This window comes from Anabrus simplex, chromosome 1 (assembly GCF_040414725.1).
Source record: "Anabrus simplex isolate iqAnaSimp1 chromosome 1, ASM4041472v1, whole genome shotgun sequence".
Taxonomy (NCBI): domain Eukaryota; kingdom Metazoa; phylum Arthropoda; class Insecta; order Orthoptera; family Tettigoniidae; genus Anabrus; species Anabrus simplex.
The window spans coordinates 489,319,216-489,338,398 of record NC_090265.1 but is presented as its reverse complement, the minus strand read 5'-3'; the positions used below and the strand labels follow the sequence as shown (position 1 = coordinate 489,338,398).

The following is a 19,183-nucleotide window of genomic DNA, read 5'->3' as shown; positions in this document are numbered from 1 at the left end:
TGAAACCTCTTTTTCTAGCCTGCTAATTGTATGATAATATGGGTAATTCAGTATTTACTCACACCCCAGACAGGATCCACTTCTTCTGGATACAGCTGGAAATACCTTTCTCCAAGTTGTAATGGTGGAGCTGTGGTGAGATGTAGGTTGGTCCAACACAACAGGAACTTGATAACCGATTCAAATGTATAAAGTGCAAGGCGGTCATTCCCGTAGTTCGACATGTGGGTCATGAAGATGTTTATCTGCAACAGAGAAGAAATTTAGTAGAAAGTTTTCAGTCAGGACGTATATATTAAAGTGATTGTATTTATTCTGTTTAATGGAGATCAAAACTAATGTTTTTCACCTGTCATCATACGGAAGTCTAACCATTAATGACAAGGAGCAATTCCTGTCCAGCTTGAGAAGTCTTTTGCAATTTTTATTTTCCTATTTCCGTTACGTGTCAAAAGCCCAGCTTACATAAGTGCATTGTTGAAATCGTAACATAGCATTAAATGCTTGTAGTGTTATTTCTAAATATTCTTTTATCATCAACATTCAAAACATAAGAAGTGATAGTTCACCAATTTCAGATGAAGTGTTCAATCTTTATGGATAAAATATTTGTACGGACAGCCAATCCACATGCAAGGAGGTGCCAAAAATAATGTAACTATTCATGATAAGGCTTAAAAAGTAACAAACTTCCAAGCATATTTCATTCTGAAGAAGAATTTCAGTTTTTTAAGGTTAAATGGAAAGAATTTTCTGTTTAAAATATTAAAATACATACATCATCGTTAGGGTTCAGAAGTTTAAGACCTAAAGAAGTACAAAAAATGCAACAAATATGACCTAAAAACTATAAAATATGACATGAATTTTTGGGATAGGTAGAGTATAACTAACATACAGTAAACGTCTTGAGTGTCGAAACATGATCAGCGATAATACACCAGACGCATTTAATTATACAAACTGACAGAGAGCTACAGTACATTAGTATTTTCAACATTCATTCAATACCATAGCTTTGAGATGCAGTTCTTGCTCGGTTTTCCTAAAAGAAAACAACAACAAAAAACTGAAGTATTAGCATGCTTTATGATATCTGTCGGCGTAAGTTAGAAGACACTGCCTAACAGGAAGTTTATGGAGTTCATAATCGTATATACTTCTTAATCTTCTTCTTTGCCAGCATTGCACATCACGACCAAGTGCATTCTCAGGCTGTCGAAAAGAAATCTCCTTCGAAGGTCGCTCAGTATTTTTTTTTTGTACTGGGAGAAGCTCTTTTCGACGTCACATGATGTCACAGGAGCGTATTTAAACATAGTCAGTTCACTGCTGCTTAGCTGCGGGTCATATTCGCCTAAACCAGATCCATTACCCTCTAAAATGGCACCAATTCTGCACATTGTTGCGTATCCTTCATTTGCACTCAGCACCTTACTAAGTTTGTTCTTCACCCCCACTGACACTATACCTCTTGCTTGTTCTACTTTGGATACCATGTCCTTTACTATTCCCAAACTCTCACATAATTCTAAACCAGCAGTTTCTAGGCGAAAGAGTTTTCGACAGATCTCTATAATTTGAAGAAATATATACTAATTGTCCTGACAAATCACTGAAAAATAGTTCCCGTGCAATTATTATTGACGATGCCTCACTACTGTCAAAAGTAGAAACAATTTCTTGCATAATTTCGTAGTGTTCACAGTAGTACTCTACTGTGTTAAGCAACAGGTGAGCACTGGCTGAGGATGAAGACGCGTGATCTTTGAATTTTGCCATCCTCAGTGGAGCCTTCACAAATATTTTCTTGACGTTTGATATTAACCGGTCAACATCAGGAAAATTCTGCCGTATTTCTTCAGCAAATCTGTGCAATCCGTGAGCAAGACACGTTAATGGACCATTTTTGGGTAAAGTACCTTAAGTCCCCTTGCTGCTTTCACCATGTATGGTGCAGCATCGGTTAGTAACAGCAAGATTCGTTCTCGCTTAACTTCACCATCCCACAAAAGCTTCATGGCATTGTCAAAAAGTATTGCAATTGTGGAATTGCATCTAGAACCTCCAAATGAAGTAAATATACATCGCCTGGACGATCAACGAGAAGCGTGTCAATTATAACATTTGCAACATACCTACCACAAACATCCACAGTTTCATCAACGGATACCCAGACGCTATTGTTGCCTACACTAATTCTAATTTTTCGAAGTACGTCTTCATAACAGGAGGGCAAATAACTTTTTTGCAATGTTACCTCGTCCGGGATCGACTGTGTTGTGTATTTAGTTAAGAATTTTCGGAAGTGTTCGTTGTTCACTTTGTTAAGCAGAATATTGGTAGATACCAACATTTCGCACAGGTCTTTTGAGAAATCGGAAAGTTTGGTTGACGAAGATTTCTCTGTATCAAACAAAAGAGCCTGCCTGCTCTGTTCAGAAGACTTTCGATTCACGCAGCTTTTATGCTTAGCCGTAGCGCAGTGCTGTTGCACATTAAATCCCTTTATCACCACTACCTTAACTTCACACGCTTTACAAAAAAGGAATTGTTCCGCCAGTACTGAACATCTCTTCACCGAACTCTTTCACATACTTTCTTAACTTTACAGCTTCACTACACTTCACTTTCAGCATGATGGGGTTCACTGCAGTACTATAAGTGTGCCCAATCTGTTGAAATCCGTTGGTAGTGTAAGAGCAAGGGAGCTTTAACTTGACCCTGCAAGGAAGAACTGGGTGAGATATAACATGGCATTTCCTTTGCTTCTGAGCTAAATATATCTACTGGAGTGACATCCTATTGAAAGGCGGAAACACAATATCGTCATGTTCCGTGACCTCACGCGTACATTGTCGCAATCTAATTTGACCAGAAAGATGTGCTATAAGACGTCCGTAGAGGAGTGCTTTCTTGCAATCAGGTCTTCTAAACCTGCTACCGGCCTGTTCCAGGAAAAGAAAGAAAAATATATTACTACAATATTTGGAAATCCTGTCTTTGAAACTCGACGCAGATAACACGTACCTTGGGTTTTTTTTTTTTTTTTTTTTTTTTTCTAGGGGCTTTACGTTGCACCGACACAGATAGGTCTTATGGCGACGATGGGATAGGAAAGGCCTAGGAGTTGGAAGGAAGCGGCCGTGGCCTTAATTAAGGTACAGCCCCAGCATTTGCCTGATGTGAAAATGGGAAACCACGGAAAACCATTTTCAGGGCTGCCGATAGTGGGATTCGAACCTACTATCTCCCGGACGTACCTTGTTAGCGACGCCTCAATTTAAACAGAAATGCTGAAATTATAACCAAATATGACCTTATATCACTAAAATGAGCAAAATATGACCAAAACAATAAAAATGGCCGAAATATGCATTTACAGGCAACATCAAATTGCTTTAAGTGTGGTCAGGGACTCGTCGTTCAAACTTATTTTTCAGATTTCGGGTAAAATGAGCTCAGGAAAAAAACATGATTTTTCTTTAACATCTAAACGTTATGCCTTTGAGCATTCAGTCTGCAAGCCTAAACATCACCACAATCCTCTATTTGCACCTAGTGCTGTGGGCTCATTTAGTTCTATACCTCTAATCTTTAAATCGCTAGAAACTGAGTCTAACCATCGTCGTATTGATCTCCCTCTACTTCTCTCACCCTCCATAACAAAGGCTTCATCCATCGAGTTCATTCCTAACTTAGTCTTTATCTCCTCATTCTGAATACCCTCCTGCCATTGTTCCCACCTGTTTGTACCAGCAATCATTCTCGCTACTTTCATGTCTATTACTTCTAGCTTATGAATAAGATATCCTAAGTCCACCCAGTTTCACTCCCGTAAAGCAAAGCTGGTCTGAAAACAGACTGATATACTGTATAGTTTCATCTGGGACCTGACCCTATTGATCACAATTGCGAACTCACTGCATTAGCTTTACTGCACCTTGATTCAATCTCACTTACTATATTACCATCCTGGGAGACCACACATCCTAAATACTTGAAGTTATCTACCTGTTCCAGGTTTGTATCACCAGTCTGACACTCAACTCTTGTAGATTTCTTACCTACTGACATCAATAAAATCAATTTAGTCTTCGAGAGGCTAATTTTCATACCATACTCATTGCACCTATTTTCAAGTTACAAGATATTAGACTGCAGGCTTTCAGCACAATCTGGCATTAAGACCAAGTCGTCAGCATAGACCAGATTGCTTAATACATTTCCACCTAACTGAATCCCTCCCTGCCACTTTATACCTTTCAGCAAATGATCCATGTGAACTATGAACAACAAAGGTGAAATATTACAGCCTTGTCTAACTCCTGTAAGTACCCTGAACCAAGAACTCATTCTACCATCGATTCTCACTGCAGCCCAAATGTCAACATAAATGCCTTTGATGATTTTAATAATCTACCCTTAATCCCATAGTCCCCAAGTATGGCGAACTTCTTAATAATTCATTCAGATGGGAGTACAAAAATGGAGCAAGTGGTTTGTTGCTTTGAAATCACCTGAGAAAAGGCTCACTTTCCAAAGAAATGGTTTTGAAAAATGATAGTTTGCATTTTATTAAAGGGTCTTGGATTTGTTCTTTAGTATTTTTACGGGACTTACTTTCTGGCAACTTAGCATTTGCAACGTATGCCTTGATATGGTGAAATAGTTCAAAGGCTTGTTCCAGACAATGAACATTTTCAAGCCATCGTACTGTGTAACAATACTTCTTTGGGAATGCTGTACTACCAGTCACGGCAGTGAATTGGGCCCAGTGAGCTGGTGAGTCTTTGAATAAATAGTACATGTTACACAGGAATGAGTTAAGCTCCCAATTTACAGTCATTAAACCTGTTTTAACAGCTCCATTGATGACATGCAAACCACACACTCTCAGGTTCAATAACTTTGTCCCATCAGGATTTTCTGTCTCAATTTCCACTTCAAGCTTCCTGAGAAAGTTCAAGTTCGCCTGCAACAATGTTTTTCTTTGAAGAGGTTGCAGTCCATGATCAAATTTTTGCAGCAGATCTTGGGCAGTAGCACGCCCCAGAACAACACTGTTCCATTATCTAGAAACCTCTTTATGAGTGTTGATATAAAAAAAAAAAAATTTGATAATGAGATCCATTTGTCCTTGATGTGTTACCTTATTGAGTGACTCATCAAAAGAAACTATATAGTCCTCACAAGTTTTCAAACTGTTTGTTAATAACTCACTGAGATGTGGTTCAATACCATGATTAATCACATAGGACAACTTACTTTCACCAAAGGTGAATTTCGATGTAATTGCACTATTTTGGATCATAAGTTTAAATGTATCACGTATATCTGCACATGAGCTCCTCTTGTATCTACTGGCAACAACTTTTAATACCCATAAAATAAGAAGTAGCACAGTGTACTGACTTTCTACTTTCTATCCCTGCCTCAGTCTTTATTGTTTCTGTTGAACTAACAATGGTTTGACAGCAGCATTATCAAGAGATGCACACTTCTTGTTTCTGTTGAACTAGTAGCTACACTTCTTAATTCTGTTGAACTAGCACTAGGTTTGACAAAAAGTGATAACAATGATTGCTGTCTTGATCTAATATTCTGAAGCTGAGTGTATTTTGGTCCAGTTCTATATGATTGAATTGCCTGGTGCCCCATACTGCTGAGTTTAAACTTCCTTCTGCGCACATTACAGTACGCTTCAATTTTATTATATTTTATTAAGGGTTGAATCTAGTCAATGATAGCTGAAATTTCTTTTTTCTTGCCATCTAATGCATAGGGTTAATATGAAATAAAAGAAAAGCATGTTAATTGTACATAAAAGCTATATCAAAGCACAAATACATTTATCTCATCTAAAGATACGTTGTTGGGATAAAAATATACTTTTACAGCTTGGTACGGCCAGACCTGCCACACACTGTTCAGCATTTCAACAAACTCATCTTGTTTTAATGCTGCCATAGCCCGAAACATGTGCAATTTTAATTTTTAAAAATAAAATTCAACTTACCTCATCAATTATCACTTCTCCTCGCTTCAAAGGATTCACAGGTTGCAGTTTGTCATCAGTATGAACTACCCGACATATAACAAATTTGAGTCAACTTCCCTGACATGCACCAATTTTTAGAAGATTTCCCTGACAATTTTGTAATTCCCTGACAATCCCTGACTTCCCCTGACTTTCCAGGTCACTGGGAACCCTGGTACAGTAACCCACACCATGAATCAGCTAAATTAAATATAGGTGTGAAAAGAAACTTCTCCAAAAAGAGAAAGAGATTAGGATCTCTGTATCATCATAATCAACTCACAAATATACTAGAGTTAATCTTTCACTAATTTTTGAAGGTACAGAATACATCAAAGAATCTATCTATCTATATTTTTTTTTTTAATAATTTATTTTTGTAACCACACCCAGGTGACTGGAGTGGGACATTGATGATTATGATGATGATGATTTATTTTTGTACAACTATGTGACAGTATATTACCTTACCGGATTATACACAATAGTCTGGAACAATTCACCACCTTGAATAGCTTCATCGAGTTTGTCTCGGCCACCTGGATACTTTTCAATCATTATGGTATGAGTGAAAAGACCGCAAGTCTGGCGTGGCAGCACCTAAAAAGTTTAAAAGAAATATACAGTCAGTCACATAACACAAGCTTCATCCAGAAGAAGAATTATGAAACACTGACAAATCGCTTGAAAAATAAGTGAGTAGCCTTCCAAGAATTAATTTCATATTCATGATAATGTGAAACTAAAAAATTCTTACAGACTGAATGAATGTTTTATGAAAGAAGAATACACTCATTGTAAAAAAAAAAAAAAAGGGGAAAAAAAGAGCACTCCAAGGAGTTGTCGGAATCATGTAAAACTTCATATGGATGATTGTAATGTTGATGTACGCAAGCGATTGCAATTTCAGAGCAAAAGGATAGTTTACTGTAGAAAAATGAACACTTGAAGGGACACTGGTACTGTGTTGGTCTGCCTCTAGCGTTGATACTTGTCATACGAGAGGACATGGAGGCATACAAATTTTGTATGTTATCCTGTGGCATAGCTGTCCACACTTGTTGTAACTGGTCCTCTATTTTGTGTAACCTCTTCAATCCCGAGCTTGTTTTTGCACTCGATGGATTATAAGTTTTCTCAAGTAAATTTTAAAAATTTTCCATAGAATGTAGTATGTTTCACTAAGTTGTTTTATGACGTGTAGCATATATGCTACATCAGGACTCAGAGTTGACTTTCCTACCATTATTATTTTTGCTTTAAATTGTTTTGTATTATTATAAGTAAAGAAAACAACATGTAGAGCATATGCTACATACGGACTGAGGAGGGTAAACTCCTAGGCAGCTGAAGTTACACTGCAGGTGGTCCCAGATATGTTCAATTGGTGATAAATCTGATGATGGGATATGTCACGGCATTCCTGTGGTACTCCTGCCGTGTGTGACTGAGCATTATCCTACAGGAAAATGATTCTTGGAAGCCCTGCAATGAAGGGTAACACAGGGTGACTCAGGATTTCCTGCACATACCGCTGTGTTGTCAATGTTCCTCGTATCACTGTTAGGAATAACCTGTCTATCGGATGCATGCCCACCAGACCAGCACACCAAAAATGGGGGCAGATTGAGATGTTCACCACAAGACCTGAAGACACGAACTTACAGCGGTGTTCTAGAAGAATCTGAATGTAGCTATGGATTGAACTGACATTGGCAATTGTAAAATTATGTTTCACCAGACATAAAAAGAGGAGTTCCTGCCGCCCCTGCTGGATATGCTGTGTTCTGCTGCCATACTTGTGCTCGAGTGCAATGTCAAGTTCTCTTCAGGACTTGGTTAATTCACTCCACAGCCACATTAATATCCTTCTAGAACACTGCCATTAACCTGATAATGATTCCTTTACTCTCACCGATCAAATTGAATTTTTGATTTCCCCATTTAGAAATAGCTTAGCTAGGAACTGCTAGATGATATCAAAGAAATAAAATATTGTCTCCAGTAATATTTTCCTATTCTAGCATTTTTTCACTCAGAGTTTTTGTCATAATTTCTTCTTACCATAATGTTCCTATGAATAAAACCTCTCCGAAGACGTGCTGGCCGCAAATGGGGATATTCTTCAGTGGAAGTGACACGAATATTCCATACACGCTTCCATGCTTCATACAGAAGTTCATGTACTGGGTATACACCTGAATGATGCGGAGCTACCGAATACCCAGAGTCAACAGGAATGCCATGCTCCTGAAACAGTAGAAATGAATAAAATATTTGTGCATTGGTTTTCAAAAAGAAAAAGGCTGTCATTATATAACCTTAAGCAGAATGTTAAAAATGAAAAATATTACTAGCAAATAAACGCAAACCATGGCCTTCTACTAATCAACATAATGGCCTGGACGTACTCAAGATTCCATGTTATTTTCTCATTATTAACCTTTTAAGTGCTGAGTTACCACTTGACTGTTTGGTACCTCAGTGCTGAGTTTTTTCATTCGTATGTAAAATTTTTTTGTAGAAGCCTTAATTTTTAACTTATCAGTGTGATGATTAGCTTAAAATGTTTATAAATGTTGGTTGTTTGTGAATCTAAATGCAAATGGAAAATACTACACTTATGTTCAATATTATTTTGAGAGAAAACAAAATTACACTTTTGTGTCCATGCGTACATTACTTTTATACAAAGTAAAGAGCCCAAAATAATATTTCCTAAAATCTGTAGGCAACTAATACATTTAACTTCTTAGAAGTACATGAGTTGTTATTTTAAAATACTTTCTAAACCTGGAATGTGGTGATAGTTAAATGTTTTCTACTGGTTGTTTGTGATGCCGATTTGTTAAACTATCTGCACCAGCACCACTGGAACAAAAGTTTTAGAAAAATAAATGATTTTATGGTTGTCATCAAACACTACTTGGCCCTCAGAGTCTGTTACAGTTACTTGAAAGTCTGGTGGAGAAAAGTAATCCGTCCGCCACGAAAATAGTTGAAAAAAATAGCTTTTAAACTCACCGTATGTTTCTTCTTTCGTTTAGAAGGAGGCTATGTTTCTCTCTCACATACAATATTTTGGGCACTCCCTGTATCACTTTCACTTTCAAAATCGCTTAACAATTCATTAAAATCATCATCTCCATCATCACTTTCCGCTCTGGTTTATAACTGAAAGATTCTTTGATCTGAAATAACATCGCTGCAAGAGCAACTAGATTGTTGTTCCGCCATGTTTGAGTTCTCGCGCACTGTCTATAGACGGGCGTAGCAGTGCTGGATCGGCCGCGTCAGCCCGTCTATAGGCGGGCGTAGCGCTCATCGGGTTAAAAAAAAAGAACTACAGTATAATGATAATGCTTCAACAAGGAACAGTAATATGATACTGGACTGATACCTTCTTATATGGAATTGTAATACTGGATAACCTTTGTTCATAGTTAAAAATAATATTGTTTTTTACAAGTGGTTTTATGTCGCACCACCACAGAAAGGTCTTATGGCGATGATGGGATAGGGCTGGGAGTGGGAAGGAAGCGGCTGAGGCCTTAATTAAGGTACAGCCCCAGGATATGCCTGGTGTGAAAATGGGAAACCACGGAAAAGCATCTTCAGGGCTACCAACAGTGGGGTTCAAACCCACTATCACCCAGATGCAAGCTCACAGCTGTGCACTCCTAACAGCATGGCCAACTCACTCGGTGCAAGCAATAGTGAACACTGGATACTGGCTGCACTTAAGCAACTGCAGCTACCGAGCACTCGGTACTATTATCATCATCATCATCATCATCATCATCATCATCATCATCATCATCATCATCATCATCATCATCATCATCATCATCATCATCACTATCTATCACTATTGGAAAGGAACAAACAAGTACCAAATTAAGATGGGGAGATTGTTCTTGTCCTTTTCTGTTTCATTGTTTCCATCTTTTTCTCCTCATGTGTTTATCCTCTATTTCTAATCTTCCACCACCTGTATTTATCTTTGTCTTAGTCTTATGTTCCTTCCATTTACCTGTACTTCATCTTATCCCACATTTCCCACACCAAGACTGAAGATCAGTCAAGATGGCCCCTCAGTGAGTGTTTGTTGATGCCTGCCCTCCTGATGAAGCTGGGAAGCAGAGATGAGCTTGAGGGGGGCCAAGAAGAGATGGCTGTAGAAGAACTGGAATTAATGTAGCTATCTGAAGATGTGGAGATTGTCTTTTCATGTTTCCATGTTTGTCCTAGTCTCCCATTTTTGTTGCTCCCTCTTCCGACACTGATCTGCCATTGTGTTCGTTCCATTATGCATTCCTTTCTTGTTCCTGTTTTCCCATGTGATATGATACTACTAAGAATATTTTGACCGACCAATCGACCCCTATTACTATTATTTGTATATCATATCTTTCAACGTGGACTCTTGTTGTGAACCGTGACTCTCCCCATCACAAGCTATGAGAATCATACACGACTAAAATCTCGCAGTAACTCAAAGAGTTCAGCTGGCCCAGCCGATAGCTAACCCCTGCCCTGAAATTACTGGTGAAAATGGTCAATAACTCTCAAAGAAGATGAGGGAGAACTGGAAGAGTCTGCCTTGTAAGCAGAAGTGAGGAGCTTTAATTGGTTGCCAATTTATGGGTGGACATTATGACTAAACATACCATACAAGTCTTTGTGTCCATACTCACACATGAATTTAGCTACTAAAAAATGTATATTCACATCAAGATTGATCCACAAACAATTTCAACTAATAGGGATTGTTTAAGTAATTTAGTAAAATACAATGCTGTGCAAAACTTTTTTTTTTTTGCTAGTTGCTTTACGTCGCACTGACACACATAGGTCTTATGGCGACGATGGGACAGGAAAGGCCTAGGAATGGGAAGGAATCGGCCATGGCCTTAATTAAGGTACAGCCCCAGCATTTGCCTGGTGTGAAAATGAGAAACCACGGAAACCATCTTCAGGGCTGCCGACAGTGGGGTTCGAACCCACTATCTACCGGATGCGAGCTCAAAGCTGCGAGCTCCTAACCGCACGGCCAACTCGTCCGGTGTGCAAAACTTAAGGATGAGACAGATAAAACAACATAACATATCAACTACTTGTTGGAAATGAATGAAAGTGCAGTAACAGTTTGCCAGATGTCTCCCAAACGTGCATAGAAACCTGGTGTGAGGTCAGGACGACTATAGCGCCAAACAGGTCTGGTCTCACAAAACGAGACAGTTTAAGGAACAGGACAAGACATTGTGAATCAATCAGTGAGCTGTTACGGTGCACTGTGATGATGTTATTCATTACAACATGGCATGGAGACAACATTTGGATGACTTCATATGGGGAAGAATCATTGGGAAACTAGAAGAAGGACGAAGTGTGACGAGTGTAGCCCAGGAGTTTGGTATTGTTCACAGCATTGTTTCCCATACATGGAGAGCATTACGAACCACAGGCACTGCTGCCCAAAGGAGAGGAGGGGGTTGATCACGGTCAACTACAGCAGCAGATGACCGCTACATTGTGAAACAGGCAAGAAGAGACTCGCGTTAAACAGTGGGTGCAATTGCAACCACATTTAACACGACTGCAAGGCACCCAATCTCATGCTCCACAGTGGCACAGTGACTGCACGGGGGAGGGGTCTGTTTGCTTGACGGCCATTGCGTTGTGTTCCGTTGACACCCACACATCGGGGACACCATTTGCGATGGTGCCAAGAGCATGAGGTGTGGACCGACGAGGAATGGGGTCGCGTGCTCTTCTCAGATGAGAGAACATTCAGTCTGAGTCATGATTCTAGACATACCCTCATCAGACGAGGGTAGGAACACGTAATGCACCCAGGAACATTGTCGAACATTTTGGTGGTCCAATGTTATGGTGTTTGTTTGTTTGTTTGTTTGTTTGTTTGTTTGTTTGTTTGTTTGTTGGGTATTCAGCCCGAAGGCTGGTTGGATCCTCAACAGGTTCACCATTAGCTGTCATAGATGGCCTAGGTGTCACTGAAAAGGCGAACTAGGGAAATGAGAAGAGAGGTAGTTTCTCGTTGCTTGGGAAGGCATAATGTTGCATGGGCATACCAACCTCCAAATTTTTGAACGGGGTACGCTAACCGCTAACGATATTGTGACAGTGTACTCCTGCCCCATGTGCAACTTTTTAGAGGTGCATTCGATCCTGAATTTATTTTTATGGATGACATTGTACGACTGCATCGAACAGCACAGATGGAGGAGCTCTTGGAATGAGAGGATATTCGGCAAATGGATCGGCATGCACGTTCCCCAACTTAATCCCATCGAGCATGTATGGGACATGTTGGGCAGATGTATTGCAACAAGTCCACATACACCAACGGCCATCGAGCAGTTATTAACCGCACTGGTGGAGGAATGGAACGCCCTACCACAAGAACTCCTTACCAATCTTGTGGGCAGCAAGGGAACACATTGTAGAGCATGCATTGCTGTCCATGGTAATCAAACACCCTTTTAAGAACCATGTCCCTTCTTTTGTGATGTCCATCATGAGTCACAGTGACTTAAGTGTAATTTAATGTCTCTGTATAAATGTGTCATTTCTGTTCATCTCATCGCTTATTCCTTTCAGTTGCCTACAGTACCATACTGTAGCAGTTCTTCCTATGCATGGTTCAAATTTCGAGTTATGTTACTTGGTAGTGACACAACATGTGAAAGTTGCTTTCATCCTTAAATTTTGCAAGGCAGTGTATGTGGGGAGCCTTTCAGGGCCAATAAGGCAACATTCTGACCTAGATGTTTCTTCAGACCAAAACTTTCACAAAAATTGGAGAACATTTTTGGAATGGTTTCTCTCTACTCTGTAACTGTGACACTCTTGACGTCATAGAAGGACTTAAAATATGTTGCATTTGGCTCGTAGACATCCTCCTTCTCTCGATGAACTGCTACTGGCTGATCTTTGTCAGATTCAAACCATTCGGTGGGATTAATAAAATATCCTGATCTAGTTTTCCTATTGATCAATGATATCGATTCTGCATGTACTTCGATTTTCTGCAACACAGTGGACTTCCTTGTATACTTCACAGTTCTTCTCAGCAAGGGTTGAGGCTATCTGGCTCCTGATCACACGGTGTCTTGTATTTCGCAGGAGCCAAGATGTGCTAAGGTTTCTGTCTCGTTGCAGTGTTTGCAGTGGGTGCCATCCTGACTCCTCCCATGGACAGCTCTCACAGGTGAAATTATCCTACAATTTAATGGGATCACGCCATTTGTAATTTTTAAATTTCTGTCTTGTCTGTCTGTCTGTCTGTCTGTCTGTCTGTCTGTCTGTCTGTCTGTCTGTCTGTCTGTCTGTATGTATGTATGTATGTATGTATGTAGGTAGGTAGGTATGTATGTACGTATGTTCGTGCATCACGAGAAAACTGTTAAACAGAATTGAATGAAAGTCGGAATTAAAGATCGAGGTAGAAGGCATTACAGTCTAGTCTATAAATAATTTTCTTCACCCTGGGTAAAATGGTAGGTTAGGGGAAGGTCTAAAAATACATTTTCAACAAATGTATCTCTGTTAATATGGGTCTTATCAACAAATGATACATCAGAAAAGTTGTAGAAGATAAAATTTACCATCTCATGTACTGTACAAACTGATTTTTTTTTTTTTTTTTTGCTAGGGGCTTTACGTCGCACCGACACAGATAGGTCTTATGGCGACGATGGGATGGGAAATGCCTAGGAGTTGGAAGGAAGCGGCCGTGGCCTTAATTAAGGTACAGCCCCAGCATTTGCCTGGTGTGAAAATGGGAAACCACGGAAAACCATCTTCAGGGCTGCCAATAGTGGGATTCGAACCTACTATCTCCCGGGTGCAAGCTCACAGCCGCGCGGCTCTACGCGCACGGCCAACTCGCCCGGTCAAACTGATTTTACAATGAATAATAGACGTGATGGAAATATAGTATTTAGACTTTTTCATTACTTATTTGCTGAATTCTATTGTTGTTCATGTTAATCTTTGCAAAGAATTCTTCATAACAAACAGAGAAGAAGCAGTAAATTCTGATCTTCCATGCCTCACACATTTATACTGTAGCAGAACGGATACTGGTCCCAATAGCTGAATGTATTCTCTTTCCCAAAGCAGGCCATGAGTGGATGTGTGCACGACAGTCTAGCTAGGAGAAGCTGGCGACGCAAGGGACTTCAGTTAGACACTGCCAGTGCCAGTTGTAACAGGCGAGATGAGAGCGCACGAAGAAGAAATACTTCTAATGGCCATCAACTGGGAGACTTTCTCTCACAACCAGTGTGCATGTACAACTAGGCAGTCAGGGAGAATAATAATTCGATGATATACTACTGAAAATTGGAAATGAAACATTACAGGGCTCTGGTGATAATATTACCATACCTGCAACATTTGCAGAGTAACTCAACTAACAGTGTTTTTCACAGTATCCATGGCGCTCAAAACATGGAGCTTTGTGGATAAGCTACTTTAACTCCAAAATACAAACAGGTCAACAAAATAAATGGAAAAAATGTGGTGCAAATTATGGGCAAAGAAAGAAAATACATGTCAGTTAACTCGGTTGTCAACAACGATGATGCAGTTCATCATCCAGTTGAGTTCATTGCTTTTATTTCTGCACCTGGTCTGCCAGCATTAAAAATAGGAGTGCCAATCATGCTCTTGAGCAAGGGCACCCATAGGATAGTTTGTGGGGGGAGGGGGCTAGACCTGGGGGTATATAGTATTTTTAATATTTTGGGAGATGAATGGTGACTTGTATTTCACGGTAGAATAACACCCACGGTATCCCCTACCACTTCTATGTAATACTGACTTTTAAATAATTTTCTTGAAAGAGAAACACCTGACTACATTAGATTTTTTCCTTTCCCTGAGAGCTAGGTGGGGGCCGTGTCCCCCCCCTCCTCCCCGGGCATGGGCGCCCTTGCTCTTGAAGAACCTAAAGACTTTGAAGTTATGGAAGAGTACTTGCCTATAAGTAAAGATGTTTCATAGGAATATCATTGAGGACAATATTTTAACTAGTACTGGAAGAGGTGAAACTATTTTTATGCGTTTCTTTCTCTCGATCAGGTCCCCTTACTGTAATTCTTTCTTATAAATGCAAGAGGTGGTGAGAGCTGTTTATACTGAAGCTCTCCAATGGGATGATATCCCTTCTGCTAACTGAATGAATATCTTTAAGCTACTCCGTAGTACCCAGAAAATATTTCATAGTCTCAATTTTAGGCTAAAATAATGAAGTCAGATGTACATAGGAGGAACAAGAAAAGGAACACAAAATAGGACCAACATAAAGGCAGGTCAGCTAATAGGCAAATATAGTTTATCTACTAAAGAGCCTGTCCTTTTACAGATAGACTGCCATATTCATACTTTCACTCCTGCCACCAATCAGATTGTTTTTTTCCATTTATCTGGATCACCTACATGGCCAAACTGTCAAACAGCTACAATAGCAGGTATCATGATAAAATTAAATGATAAATGTTCACTTCAGAGGAAGCATTGGTCAAGAAATTTATCTTGTAATCAAAATAACACACCTTACCTTGGCAAAGTCCTTGTTTAGAGCCATGTCCAACTCTAGCTGAGTAAGATTATCATACAGATGTGGTTGCAGATGGTTCCACATATGGCTAAACCACATGAAGCTGCTTGCATGTTCTGGAAATAGACAAATCAGAAAACTTTAGCTTAAATTTTTTTTTTGAAATATCAAACAAAGAGAAGAGCATAATGAAATGTTTTTGAATTATTTTAGTACAGTCTTCCACAGTATCAATTCCATTCCATATTGATGGTTTTTCAATTACATCAGTTTAAATGTAAAAATTCCCCCTATTCAATACACTGTAATATATTACATTTACAAAGACGATATATCTACATTAACCATGGTGAATGGTGAACAAGCTTTTGAACAAGCAGGTTCTGGATGGATAGGTGGAACATATAACATAGAATACCCGTTTGACGGCACTTCAGCTGATATCAACACTTATAACACTTATCTTCCTAACACAGTATATCAGTCGTAACAATAACATCACGTTTATGACAGAAGTCACCTCACAAATGGAGTAATTTTAATCTACACACCAGGACTTTTATATACTGTACATAGAAGACTAGAGGTCACACCTCAAGATAGTGATTTTAATTAGGTGTCAATAATATGTCACCAGGACACCGCTGTACGATTTTGATAAGCCACATGTTAAAAGTTTATTTAGAAATAGTGTTTTATTGTAACTTATGTTTTTAAGACTCAATTTCTACTGAAGATGACTCTAAAATGGATCAAAACATGTACAGTTAATGTAGGTATATATTTTTTTGCAAGTGGTTTTATGTCGCACTGAAACAGATAGGTCTTATGGCAACGATGGGATAGGAAAGGGCTAGGAGTTGGAAGGAAGTGGCCGTGGCCTTAATTAAGGTACAGCATTTGGCAGGTGTGAAAATGGGAAACCACGGAAAACCATCTTCAGGGCTGCAACAGTGGGATTCAAACCCACTATCTCCTGGACGCAAGCTCACAGCTGCGCGCCCCTAACCGCACGGCCAACTCACCTGGTGTGTATAGTACGCGCACTTTTTAGTGACAGATTTTTGTACTCAGTTGAGGAGTAAGAAGGGAGCACTGCTGGTTCTGGTAGTACTGCCGACTGAATGAAAATGAAATCTGAATTGAATCGATAATATGATCGAACGATATGAATTTTCGAAACCTTTATTATCTTACGCCAACAGCTGTGTCACACACACAGTATATAATACTATATAATATTTCCCGATGCGAAACGTGTTCCTAGCATGAATTCTATAGTTTGGCTTTGCTGTGTAAACAACAACGTTATGAGTACTTAAAGTGTACGCCAGATGTCGCACAGCGATGATAAGCAATTCTTAGTTTGTGTTTCAAAGGTTGCCACTACGAATCTCGAAGATAACCGAAGTCGACCGATTCAGCACTAGGGTGTAAATCTATCGCTAAAAAGTGCGCAGATAGTATATATATATATATATACATATCATGTTTGGATGTTTTACATTAAAATTGATGTAATTTAGTATAGTCTGTTAAGCATTATGTCTTCTAGTTCTGTTGCTAACTGGTTAGCATGCTGGCCTTTGGTCAAAGGGGTCCTGGATTCAATTCCTGGCTGGGTGAAAGATTTTAACCTTCATTGGTTAATTCCTCTGAATTGTGGATTGAGTGTATGTGCTCCAACATTATATTTCATCTTAGGTAGGGCCTCAACCTGACAGATGCATATGGACATCATCTTGAAAGACCTGTGGCAGACCTCTCTGGAGGCAATAAATCATTATTCATGATGATGATGATGATGATGATGATGATGATGATGATATTAGCATTATTTCAATGAGCATCAAAAATTCTGCAGTCAAGAAAAATGACAAAAGATAACTTCAAAAAAAATATTTGAGAAATTTAGTTGATTTATTTCATCTGTGACTTTACTATTTGTCAGATATGATATACTTCAGATTTGCTTCCTGCTCACCTATTGCTACAATAAGATCTTCGAAAACAACGCCATCCAGTATCACTCTTTGAGAGTTTTTCCTCGACACATCTGACTCTCGCTAAAATGTTTTTATTTTTCACCATATATCCACAGCTGCTTCTAGTGATGACCTCAAGACATTATCGAGTATTCTATCTTTCTCTTCTATGTACTTCTACATGTGTCTGATGACAAAGATAGTGTTTCATTTCTATATTATGTTCATACACATATACAAAGTGTTTTTAGACAATTGTGGACTATGATAACTTTTTAATCTAATTTTAATGCAACATACAGAGTACTTTTTATACGCATTTTTTTTTCAAGTTGCTTTACGTCGCACCGACACAGATAGGTCTTGTTGCGATGATGGGGCAGGGAAGGGCTAGGAGTGAGAAGGAAGCGGCCATGGCCTTAATTAAGGTACAGCCCCAGCATTTGCCTGGTGTGAAAATGGGAAACCACGGAAAACCATCTTCAGGGATGCCGACAGTGGGGTTCGAACCTACTATCTCCCGAATACTGAATACTGGCCGCACTTAAGGGACTGCAGCTATCGAGCTCGGTAGCACATTTTTTTATCACTGGAATTTACCAAGCAAATTCAATGTAGCTGAAGATGCCCCAAATAGGGACGAAACATGTTCTACAAAAATGTTTAATATGACTGTATTTTAGTGATTTGGTAAATCATAATTTGTACTGAAAAGGGCTGGGCTGAGTGGCACAGACGGTTGAGGCGCTGGCCTTCTGACCCCAACTTCGCAGGTTCGATCCAGGCTCAGTCCGGTGGTATTTTGAAGGTGCTCAAATACGTCAGCCTCATGTTGGTAGATTTACTGACACGTAAAAGTACTGCTGCGGGACAAAATTCCAGCACCTTGGCATCTCCGAAAACCATTAAAAGTAGTTAGTGGGACGTAAAGCAAATAACATTTTTATTATTATATTGAAAAGGTGGAATTCTACATCTCTGAAAGAGTGAACTAAAAGAAGCTGCCCAAAATAAGAGCTGACGGAGACACATGATCCGTATCCTCTTGCCGTCAGAGTTCAGAAATTGGATGTCAACTGGTGATCAGGTCTAGGGATGCACCCAGGCTGAATATTAGGTAAGTGTTCCTTTTATCAATTCTCTTGTCCGTCTATCGCCCCACTACCTTTACATAACAACAGCACCTGCTTGTCAGCAATGACCATTACCATTCTTATTCTATTCTCCAGTGACAATGGCTGCAGCCAACAATTTTTTTACTGTTCATTCAGCAGAATTATTTCAGTATTCCAAAATCTATCTACATAGAGTTTCAGTTTAGTTGATGAGATTGCTGATGCAAACTACAGTGGCATGATCTGTCAGTGAGAATAGTTTTCTGGGACACTTAAGAAGTTTTGCTCATTGAATTCTTGCTTTGGAATGTAACAATCAGCAAAGATGGCTCCTGTGTGATGCTATGAAATTTGCATCATGCAATTAAGAGCAAAAGGTGGTGGAATGCTTTCCCATAGTATAATCTTGTTTTATGACAAGGCCAGATGGCACACAGCCTATCAAATCCAAGGT

The 19,183-nt window shown here is 39.3% G+C and overlaps 1 protein-coding gene across 1 annotated transcript in view; it reads right to left on the bottom strand.

Moving 5' to 3' along the window:
• sfl (N-deacetylase and N-sulfotransferase sfl) overlaps window positions 1–19,183 on the bottom strand; it is an 814,105-nt gene that overhangs the window by 48,594 nt on the left and 746,328 nt on the right. The window contains exons 10-13 of the mRNA XM_067135314.2: window positions 15,630–15,745; window positions 8,105–8,290; window positions 6,512–6,640; window positions 63–245 (exon numbers count right to left, since the gene is read on the bottom strand). Coding sequence (XP_066991415.1) covers window positions 63–245; window positions 6,512–6,640; window positions 8,105–8,290; window positions 15,630–15,745 — 614 coding nt within the window. The remainder of the gene's footprint in view (window positions 1–62; window positions 246–6,511; window positions 6,641–8,104; window positions 8,291–15,629; window positions 15,746–19,183) is intronic.